The sequence below is a fragment of the Pteropus medius genome, unplaced genomic scaffold (assembly GCF_902729225.1).
Source record: "Pteropus medius unplaced genomic scaffold, Ma_sr-lr_union100, whole genome shotgun sequence".
Taxonomy (NCBI): Eukaryota; Metazoa; Chordata; class Mammalia; order Chiroptera; family Pteropodidae; genus Pteropus; species Pteropus medius.
In genome coordinates, this window is record NW_024349800.1 from 42,617,746 (window position 1) to 42,628,609 (window position 10,864).

A 10,864-nucleotide genomic window follows, 5' to 3' on the forward strand; every position below is an offset into this window, starting at 1 on the left:
TTGTTATCTTCATTTTACTTCTACCCTCTGCAGTGATGCTGAATAAAACCAATCATTCTCTTAACACCTTTTCAAATATTTGAAGACCATTATTCTATTTGGTTTTGTTAAGCATATATTTATTGCATGACATTGTTTCCACTGTTATCTGGATGTATACTCTTATTTTAAAAAATCAATATAGCTCTTAAAAATGGACAGTAGAAACGAATACAGTTGTAATGTAGGATGGCTGGCAACAGTATGCAGATTGATTCTGGTGTATTCTCAGTGTCTTGGGGGTTTAGGTTTGCATTAGTTCTTTTTTTTTTAAATTTATTAATTAATTTTTTATAGCGACATTGGTTACTGAAATCCAATAAGTTTCAGCTGTACACTTTAATAGTAAGCATATATATATTTACACTGTGTTCACTTCGCATAGTTAAAGTTCTTTCTGTCACCACATATTTGACCCCCTTTACCTCATCTACCTCCCCCCTCATCCCACCTCCTACCCTCTGGTAACCACTAGTCTGTAGTCCATGTCCATGAGTCTCTGTTTGTCCTGTTTATTTGTTGCTTTTAGGTTTATAACATTTGTTCTTTTAGTCACCCATGATATTAGCAGCTCCTATTAAACTCTTGGGTTTATAACTCCTCTTAGAACAGCTTCTAAGTCAGCATTTCTCCATTTCTATATTGCACGTTTAAGTTTTTGAAACTAAATGCAAAGCTTTACATTCATCCTTATTACATTTTGCTTTAATTTTAGTTTATTTTCCCCAGATTGTACAATCTCAGGATTTTATAAGCATACCTTCCATGTGCGTTTGTTTGTTTGTTTTTCATTATCTAGAGAATACTTTTATTAGTTTCTGTAAGCAAACCCATGTAGATAAGACCTTACATATTTAATACAGGGCGTTACCCCTGTACAAATGGGGAAAAAAATGATGCTTAAGGTTTCTAGACCAATATGGCTATTAATTTCTGTATAATGCCAATCCATCACGGTACAACTAGGATACTTTTTCCAAAGTCGACAGCACAGCTAAAGTTTCCAAAAATTCAAATTGTGTATGTGTGTGTAAAGAGCAATAGCAATAAGTTATGCATCAATAGCAATAACAGTTTTTCCAGGCTCTACAGTCATCTGAACCAAATTATAGAGACATCTAGCACACGTTGTTAAAAAACACACACACAAAAAGGAAAACAAAACAAAATCCCAGAAAATAGCAAAGTTCTGTTACTGTTGTGGTACCTGGCACCATTTTTTAAAATTAGCTTTTCAATCATCATCCGGAAGGAAAATATTCTAGAATAATGTCATTAAAAACAGCTCCGATAAAGGACAGTCACTACTACGTATCATAAAGCAGGTACAAGATATTTTACATTCACAGAGGTATAATACAGTACTGTCCCACATCTGTAATAGTAGAGGATACAGTTCTAGGTACTGATGTCTTCCATGTTTTTATCTTATAAGTAAAAAAAGCAATATAGGGCCAAGGACAGACTTTAAGGCACTCTCTAAAGACTTCTTTCATCTAAATTGATATAAAGCAGCAAGCTTACCTAACTCACACTCAAACAATATATTTATAAAAGTAGCATGGAAAACCATCTTAAATATCGTTTTGGCCAGAATACACTTTTGTGTGATCTTGAGTGAGGGTCTTTAATCTCTAAGCCTTTCTTTTCTCAACCGTAAAATGGGTGGTTATGAGGATTAAATGAGGTAATACCTATATAGTGCTTAGAATAGTGAGTGTCTGGCAGATAGAGCTCAGTGATTCTGAACTATTATTACTTCTTTCATCTAAGAAGTCTAATAATCATTCTTTTCCAACATGTAAATGCAGTTGACATCTAGTGGTCATTCTTTCCTAGGTATTCAAAATCCATTTGCTTTCATATATAATCTATTCTCATAGTTGACTAAGTATTAATATTAAGTTTATATGTTTGTAATTTCTGAAACCTACTTCCCCACTCCTCCAGCTCCTAAGACTTAAAGCAACTCTGACCCATCTACAAGTCATGATTAATTCTCTCTCTCTGCTCTTTCTCCAATATTATAGCAGTTAGCTTTGTGATTACACTTGCATGTTGTGTTAGTAATATGCAGTGGATTGCATCTGGACCTAAAGACTTGCACTCATGTAAAGTTGTTTTAGTCTTATTCACCAGGCTCAAGTTTCAGTTCTCAAAGCTCTTCTACAACTTTAGTTGAAAAACTGAGAGAGGATAAACAAAATACATGTCCCGCAATTCGGCCTTCTCTCCATGCTCCCTCAACCTTAACGACATCCTCTCTGAGCAGTGATTCTCTCAGTTCCTTGTTCTCTTTGAGAAATAGTATGTTGTATGAAACTTAGGTCTTAATGTCACCCCACCTCTTAATAGCCATGTGATTCTGGCAAGTTGCTTTTTCTGCTTGTGCTTCAGTTTTCTCATCTGAAAAAATGATATTGTTTGCCCTGTCGACTTCCAAAGAGATGTCGTGAAATAAAGTATTTGAAACGATTATAAGGTTTAAGTGCTGTACAATATAAGGTGGGATAATAATCATTTATTTGAATGTAGCAATAAAAGCTTTTGTTAACTTTAAGCAATTTTCTGCCTAAACCTTAGTTTGTCCTGAGCTTTCTCATTCCTAGTACTATATCTATATGTTTTTGCTCTTCTGTTATGTTCATCCTAATTTATTTAGCCCCATTAATTATTCTCTTGAGAGTCTTTGTGCAAACCACACTGGATGCTTCACTCTTTTTCATCAGTGGAATTGTTTACAGGTGTTTAAGTGAAATGCCTTTCTTGTGAGGCATTTCACTTAGCCATGATGGCAAGGTGGCGGTCATACTTTTTCCTTCTTTCTTTTTTTTTACATTTTGAATTGTTCTTTTATAAAAGTGCGATACATATGTAACTGTGCCTGGTGTTCTCTTTTTTACTTTCAGAAATCCCTTATAATGAAATAACTTTCTTCTGTGTTCTGTCATAAGTATGTCTTTCATGTTTTTCATTGGCCTGGCCATATAGCTACGTATAATATATCCCTGACTGCTTCTTAGCCTTCTGAAAGAAATCTGTCAAAGAGCCAGTCAGGAATCATATTTTGGCAGAATTAGACTTTTAATATAAAAAAGAATACTCTTAATTTGTCTGTGTTAGGACAGTATTATACATATTTAGTATACTGAGTGATATGTATTTTATTTCTATGACAATGTCAGTTTTACTTTTTTTTTGATCCTTTCTGTTTTTCTCTGTTTTTGTCATAACTCAGTTGTGTGTTTATAGAATAAAAGTGTTTGATATTCAAGTTTCAGATGGTAGGAGTGCTGGGTTTTTTGTTTCTTTTTGTTTTTGAGCAAGAGGCTCTCCCTGGAATTATACACACAGTAAAAAAAAAATGGTAACTGAACCAAAAAAACATGGATACCCATTCACATTTATTGGTGAATTATAAACATACAACCAAAAAGTGTCATTTAAAAAATTATAAGGATTCTTGTATTTTAAAAATAATGTCAAGTGAATATAAAGTAATAAAAGTTCTTTAAAAATTTCTTTCAGGCTAACTGCATCTCAGAAAGAATCAACTTTTCTCAATGGACCCATTCATCAAATGAAATATGCCTGTACTATTTTTTAAAGTTTTATACTTCGTAATGGAAAAAATTTACTCCTCAAAATGAAAATGAGGACATTTGGAAAGGTGTTTTAAGGTGTGGACATTTGAGAAAGTGTCCTGTCAGTGAACCAAAGGATAAGCACTGAATTGATTAATCCTAAATTTTTTTTTTAAACCAGGAGGATTTCATCTTGACAGAAAAAGAACCTTTAATTCAGTATGTATTTTCTGAAATTAAAAGAGAGAGACAAGAATAGACTTAAAAGAAAATAGATGAAAATGTTTAGTAAGTAAGCAATATCGATCACTTTCTGATGAGAAAATTCAGTGATGTTAAATGCCTTCCAAACCCCAACTTGAGGTCCTAAAGCCAAGACTCTTTTTTGATGGGACTGATTTTAAAGGAAGTAGGGCCTTTTGTGCATTCAACTGACAGTTGTAGAATTTGCAATCATCGGCATGAGTAGCTTAAAAGAGGAAATAAAGAAGCTTTCAATTAAATTCAAAAGTATAGTCATTTTTTTACTAGTGTAATTTGAAAAGCCTCTTCATAACCCTTGAAAAAGAATTGACAACTATTTTAAAAGATTAAAGAAAGGCAGATGTCTGCAAACAATTCCCCTCCATCAGCCCAAAAGTCTGTATTACCTGCAATTCTTCCTGCTGTGCTTCCAACTCCTTCTCCATGTTCAAGTCCGAAGACAGGACTTTCTGCCCGACTCTCTAATGGAAGCTTCAGTGCACCATCACTCACCAACTCCAGAGGATCAGTACATACAATTTCATTTCTACTGCAAATTGGCCTTACACGGGAGAGTGTTACCATTGAAGCCCAGGAACTGTCTTTATCTGCTGTCAAGGATCTTGTGTGCTCCATTGTTTATCAAAAGGTACTGTGCAAGCTATTTATGTCAGTAGTTTTTCTAATTAATGTTGTTTCTAATGCTTTTCCTTGAATGGTACACACAACAGTGAGTTAACACATATGGATCAATCGTTTATATCCTAATTCTGAGCATTTTTAGAAAAGTCCTGATAGCTTATGAACCTAAAGTCTGAAATTTCAGAGTCTAACAACTGGAGCCTATATCCCAACTTTAAAATACTGCTTGTTCAATTGTCTTTTTAAGAGCAAGAAAATCAGTGTAGGTCAAGAGAATTTAAGAAATCTCATTTGATTTCAGAGAAAACAGGAGGGTACAAGGCATCAAAGTGGCTTAACAGAAGGCCAAGGACATAGCAACAGCCGTCCCAGGTTCATACCTTGGTCTTCTAGGTGCCCTGTGTCCTGCCCTCTTTTTTATTCTCTTTTTCTTCCCTTCAGATCCTGGTTTCACCTAAATTGCCATTTAACATGAGAGGACCACATTCTCTCTGTCTCTTAAAAGACAAGTAGATGAGTTTTGAATATGTGATACAACAGATGGAAATTTGAAAATTGAGGATGGTTTTGTTTTCCATCCACTCACCCCCTGTCCTATACCATACAATGTTTTAAGGAACCTTAGCTAAGTATCTTTAATAATCTTGATTTGATGGATGAGCTGTTATATTCTCTTTTATCGTAAAACTATGTATATGGGTAGTGCGAATTGGTTAAATTTTATTTATAATGGACTAAGGATTTGTTTCAGATTGTTTTCAAACAAATTAGTGTACTTTATGTTTTAAAAATCATATTAGTGAGGTAATATATTTGGATTTAGACTCTTCATCATACCGTTTTTGTTTCAGTTCCTTACGCCTTATATTGTTTGTCATTATCATCTGATACAGAGGTAATCAACAGTCCAAAAAAATGCTCTGTGGTTTGAGAAAATGACCTACGCCTCCTGTGTTTTAACAGTGATTTTTCTATTTAAATATAGCCTAGAGTAAGATCAACTTTATTTTTTTAGATCTGGAGAACTGCAACTGTCTTTGAATATCTGCTTTTAATTTCTCTTTCATTAAATGTTACAGAGATTTTTCACAAATGTTTTTTCAACTAGGTTGTACCTAAAGGTAAGATTTTAACTTAAATACAGTTTGTAACTTTAGTGTTTCTTTTCTACTTGAGTCCAAAGAAACATAACCAATATTGTGGTAGAGTTTTCAACCTTGGAAAATTTCATCTAGTTCTTTATTTATACAGAGCATACTGATTTTCCACAGGATTATTTTAGCATTAATGTTACTTCATTAATATGGATGTGAGAAGTAGGTCAGATGGGTTAAACTCTTGGGAAACTGGATTAAAAATCATAATCCATGAAAAATTAGAGTGATACCATGGAAATAAACAGATATAGCTCAGAAAAAGATAATTCAGGGTAAACTTTATACACATAGGAAATAGATTGATTAGTTATGGATATAGCCAGCATCAAATGAATATTATAGAGAATTGAATTTAAATCAATGTTAGAGTGATATGGGGATATATTTGGCAAAAACATGTAGCATATATATGACAAGAACGTATTCCACATTCCTTTTGACATGTGCTAGAATGCTAACTATTGTTTAAGTGTAATGCAAAAGAGTATTGAGCTTGGAATTAGATCAGCTCTAGTATCGATTTACTGTATAACTTTGGACAAGTGATTTCACTTCCCTGGATCACAGTTTCCAGATCTGTCAAATTGATAATGGGTTGAGATGCTTTGAGTGTGCAATTTCAGCTGTGAAATTCTGAATCATTTAATCTAAATTTGAGTCTTCACTGCTAGAAACAGATACTAAGGAGAAAGGAGTTTCAAGGATGACCTGCTTCAAGTCTTAACTGGAAAGAAATCTTAAGGGAACCCGTTCAGATTCTGGGGTTTTGTAGAGAGGTTTCATAGATCCCTAACTCGTCTGGATGATGGAAAAACCATGTCAGAAGTTCTTTTTACCTACATGTGTACAACTCCAGATTAACTTCCAGGATTCTCATGGGCATACCTGCTTTTCTTATTTCTATTTTCAGTCATTAAATACATTTATCTGAACCTTTTAAAGATAGGGTACCAGTTAAGTTTTAGGTAATAGAAAGATTAACCAGATATTATCCCTTCCCTCAAAAAGCTTACAGTCTGGTGAAGGAAACATGTTCACCAGTGTAAAACATGAAAACTAGAAAGTGAAATTAAAATGAAAATTGCTTTTCTCAGGTTAATAAAGGATGTGGAAAGCTTCATACAGAAAGTAACATTCAATCTGATACTTAAAGAATGAGAATAATTTCAATAATTTGGGAGGTGAAGAATACTTCCTGGCGAAAGTTTCAGGAGAAGCAAAAATATGGTAGAGGGAAAGGGGAAGATTATGATGGGTACCATTGAATCCTCACGCAATTCGTGGTGCATCTCAAACTTTAATGCACGTGCATCATTTTGTGATTCTACTAAAATGTAGATTTTTGAATTAGTGGGTCTGGGGTGGGTGTACATTTCTATCATGCTCTCAGGTGATGTTGATGCTCCTTTAAGGGAAGGACTACACTGAGTTGAAAGTGTGTAGATGATATAATCCCTGTTAAATAAACAAGGAGGAAACTGAATTCCAGAGACATTTAAATTACTTGCTGAAAGTCCGAATTCAAACAGAGGTCTGTTTTAAGTCAAAAACTTGTACACTCTTTCTACTGCACCCTACTGTCTTCCTCATGCCAAAGAAAAGTTTCACACTTGATTCTTCTAAGAGTGGAGTTTAAGGTCTATGTGCAGCAAAGTGACATGATCAAATCTGTATTTTGGAAAACCAAAATATGGCAGTGAAGTGTGAGATAAAGTTGGGAGATCAGATAGGAGGCCAGTGTAATGAAGACCTGAACTGACGCAGTTCGAAAGTGATATATTTTAAGAGTATTGGGAAAGTACGGTTAGTAAAATTTCATATCCTATTGAATATAGGAGAAGAGCAAAGGGTGAAAGACAGGCAGCCTGGATGACTGGATGGATGATGATGCTGCTAACCAAGGTAGAAAGAAAAGTAAAGTTTTCATGGGGGAGATAGAAGGACTGATTTTATCAATTTTTATCTAGTAAGATAGCGTTCCTGTGTTCTAGAAATTTTTAAGATAGCCAAAGAAGTGTTCTTTCACTTAGAGATTTGGCACAAGGATATACATTGGGGCCTTAGTGTTCTATTATGACTCTTAAAATGGAATCATTGCTGGTCAAGAGTGTCTTTCCCAAATCTGTTTTTCTGTAGAGAAACTAACAAGGTAGAAAAGTGATGAAAAGATCTCTTAGTTTGGAGGACCCAAGGAGAGACTTCTGAAAGTTAGTGAAATAAGCCCAGCGGACAACCCTACTTTTAAATTAGGAAAGACCGGCTACCAAACTGTAATTTTAACAATATTTTAGATATTTTAAAATGTATATTTAATCCACTAGTTGTAATGCCAAATATATAGTTCATCTATTTTGTATTTTTGCTTTCCAGTGTTACTGTGGTCACTATTCTGTACATTACGTTGCCAGAACTTAATTATCTTATAACTGGAAGTTTGTACTTTTTGATCACCTTTTCCCATTTCTCCGATCTGCTACCCTCCGCCTCGTAACCACCAGTCTGTTTTCTATTTCTATGAGTTTGGTTTTTTCATATTCCACATATATGTGGGATCATACAATATTAGTCTTTCTCTGCTTGACTTATTTCACTTAAGCATGATGCCCTCAAGGTCCAGCCATGTTGTCCCAAATGCCAAGATTTCCTTTTTAGTGGCTGAATAATATTCCATTGTATGTATGTATATGTGTATACACATTTGCTTTATCCATTCATTCATCAATGTACACTTGGGTTGTTTCCATGTCTTGGTTATTGTAAATAATGCTGCAGTGAACTCAGCGGCACAGATATCTATTTGAGATAGAGATTTCTTTTCCTTTGGATATATGCCCAGAAGAAGAATTTCTAGATCATATGGCAGTTGTATATCTCTGTAATCAACAGATCATTTATAGTTGATCTTTGCTTAAAACTTGGATGCGACCGAAAGTGGTCACTCTTTGAATTCAGTCCAACTTTATGACACATCCTGGGGTGGAATGGGTGGAGTTTCTTTTGTTGTTGTTGTTGTTGTTGTTAGCGTAAGCCAAAAATTTAACTTCCTTTTTGAAGATTTGAAATGCTTCCAGCATTTATATTACATTGAGATTGATGCTGTCTTACTCATCATTCTGTCTCAGGTGCTTTACACTCAACATAGTTGTTCAAGGACACATTCTACCTGCTTTTACTGTTAAAAACATGATGTTGCAAATAATCAGTAGTGGTAATTACTTCATTGATGAAACGATTTACAGTTGTCAGAGCTACAAAGAAAGAAATGAGCTGATGAGCACTAGTATTCTCTTCCATTCTGTTTCATATGTCAGTCAAGCCTTGGTTGTGCCCAGCCTGTTCTCACTAGGAGTCTAGATTGTGCAAAAGGCTAGGTTCTTCAGGAAGACTCTGAAGTTTTCTCTCTCTGAAGACACCAGTGGACTTTTTCCTTATTCATTGTAAGAATGTAGATTATGATTTTGGACTATTTTATTTTATATTACAGCCCCATTATCTAATCTTAATGTATCAGATTAATTTGGAGAACAGCTGTTCTCTACTGGGGTGATTTTTGACCCCCAGGGAATATTTGGCAATGTCCTGAGATGTTTTTGGTTGTCTCAACTTGGGGGAGAGAGAGTGCTGCTGGCATCTAGTGGATAGAGGGCAGGGATGCTGCTACAGTGCACAGGAGAGGGCCCCCCCCCCAACAAAGAATTATTGGACCAAAATGTCTGTAGTGCTAACCTGTGAGTTAACTGATATAGAAATACAATTTCTGAAGTTTAGAGAAATTGAAATTTTCCGTTAGTACTGTTATAGGGTCTTATTAAATTAGCGGCTATGAATATCCCCTAGATATGAGTCCTAGCTTGAGAGCTTTAAAATAGGATTTCTAGTTTGGCTTGGATGTGTTTTAAGAATAGCACACATTTTCCTTTATGAATATTGATATTGTTAAGCAATAAATTACAATTTTAACCTATATGGATTGGATTCCTGTATCTTCATATTGGTTTATAAAGTAAATTTAACAAACGGAATCTCTGCCCTCTAGGCTTTTATAAGTTGAAGGGAGTGTTTTTTATGCTGATAAAAGACAGAGAACTAGTGGGACTGGCAATCAGGAGAACCAAGAAAGCAGACAGATCTAAGCAGCAGGTAGAGCTGGGATTGAGCCAGGCGGAAACTGGCTGATCCAATCTCTGCTGGGAGGCTAATACCAGAGAGTCAGATTACAAATGAGCAAATCAGAGTTGAGGGAATAGGCCAAAAGCTCGCCCGTTTTATAGTGATTATTCATGCACAGATTCCCAACGTCAAAATTACATTAGCGTTTAAATCTGTACTATTTTTTGTTATTAGTGTATGTTAAAGAAGTAAAGTAATAATCTAAGAAAGAGGTAGCAGCATTTTTAAATCAGAGACAGACCAAGGTAGAGATTTATTCTGCCATTTTCTCGTTTTGTGAGTTTGGATACTTTTGAAGTCACTTAGACTTCTAATCCTGATCTTTGAAGTTAGGGTCATATTTACTTCGATTTAAAAATTATAGTAATTAAATTTAAAGCCCTTAATACAGTGTTTGGAAAATAATTAGTGCCCCAAATAGTAATAGTCATGGTTTTAAAATCTGTTTAAATCTGGAAAAATCATTGGTCCTAGAGTTTTCTTAAAATTTTAGTAAATACCAAAGCATGTATAATATTCTTTCAACTCGCTGACATTGCTTTACTCTTGCCTTTTGATGTTAGTATTTAGCATATAACAAACTATAAAAACTAGAGACGAGTGTTCATTTTATTAGAGAACTGATATTACTTGTTTTAGGAATTTTGAGGAAATTAAATGAGATAGCCTATGTTAAGTGCTTTTACTCAGTACTTAATGCATAATAACTATACTCAGTGAATGTTAGTTCCCCACCTTCTTGCTTTCAAATTGTCAGAAGGCTTAGAAATACCACTGATGCTACTGCCACTGTGTTAATTTGTTGAATGAACAGTGTAGATGTAATTGGGGTGAGAAAGGAAATTGGCAGACAATTCATTTTAAGCTATAATGATGTTTACTGAAAATGAAATTATTCTAAGTAAAGCTATCTGCTTTTAGCTGACTTAAAACATTTGTTTTTAGTTTTGACCATTTACATGACACTAGACCTGTAGACTCTTTGCTTATGAATCCTTATTTAAGAGTGTTTTTGGTCTATTTTTTGAC

The 10,864-nt window shown here is 34.5% G+C and overlaps 1 protein-coding gene across 3 annotated transcripts in view; it reads left to right on the plus strand.

Annotated features, from left to right (window-relative positions):
• PRKD3 (protein kinase D3) overlaps window positions 1-10,864 on the plus strand; it is a 54,036-nt gene that overhangs the window by 4,622 nt on the left and 38,550 nt on the right. For all 3 annotated transcript variants that reach the window (XM_039887402.1, XM_039887403.1, XM_039887404.1), the window contains one exon: window positions 3,568-4,515. In XM_039887402.1, coding sequence (XP_039743336.1) covers window positions 4,228-4,515 — 288 coding nt within the window. In that variant the 5' untranslated portion in view covers window positions 3,568-4,227. Of the gene's footprint in view, window positions 1-3,567; window positions 4,516-10,864 lie in introns of those variants that run through there.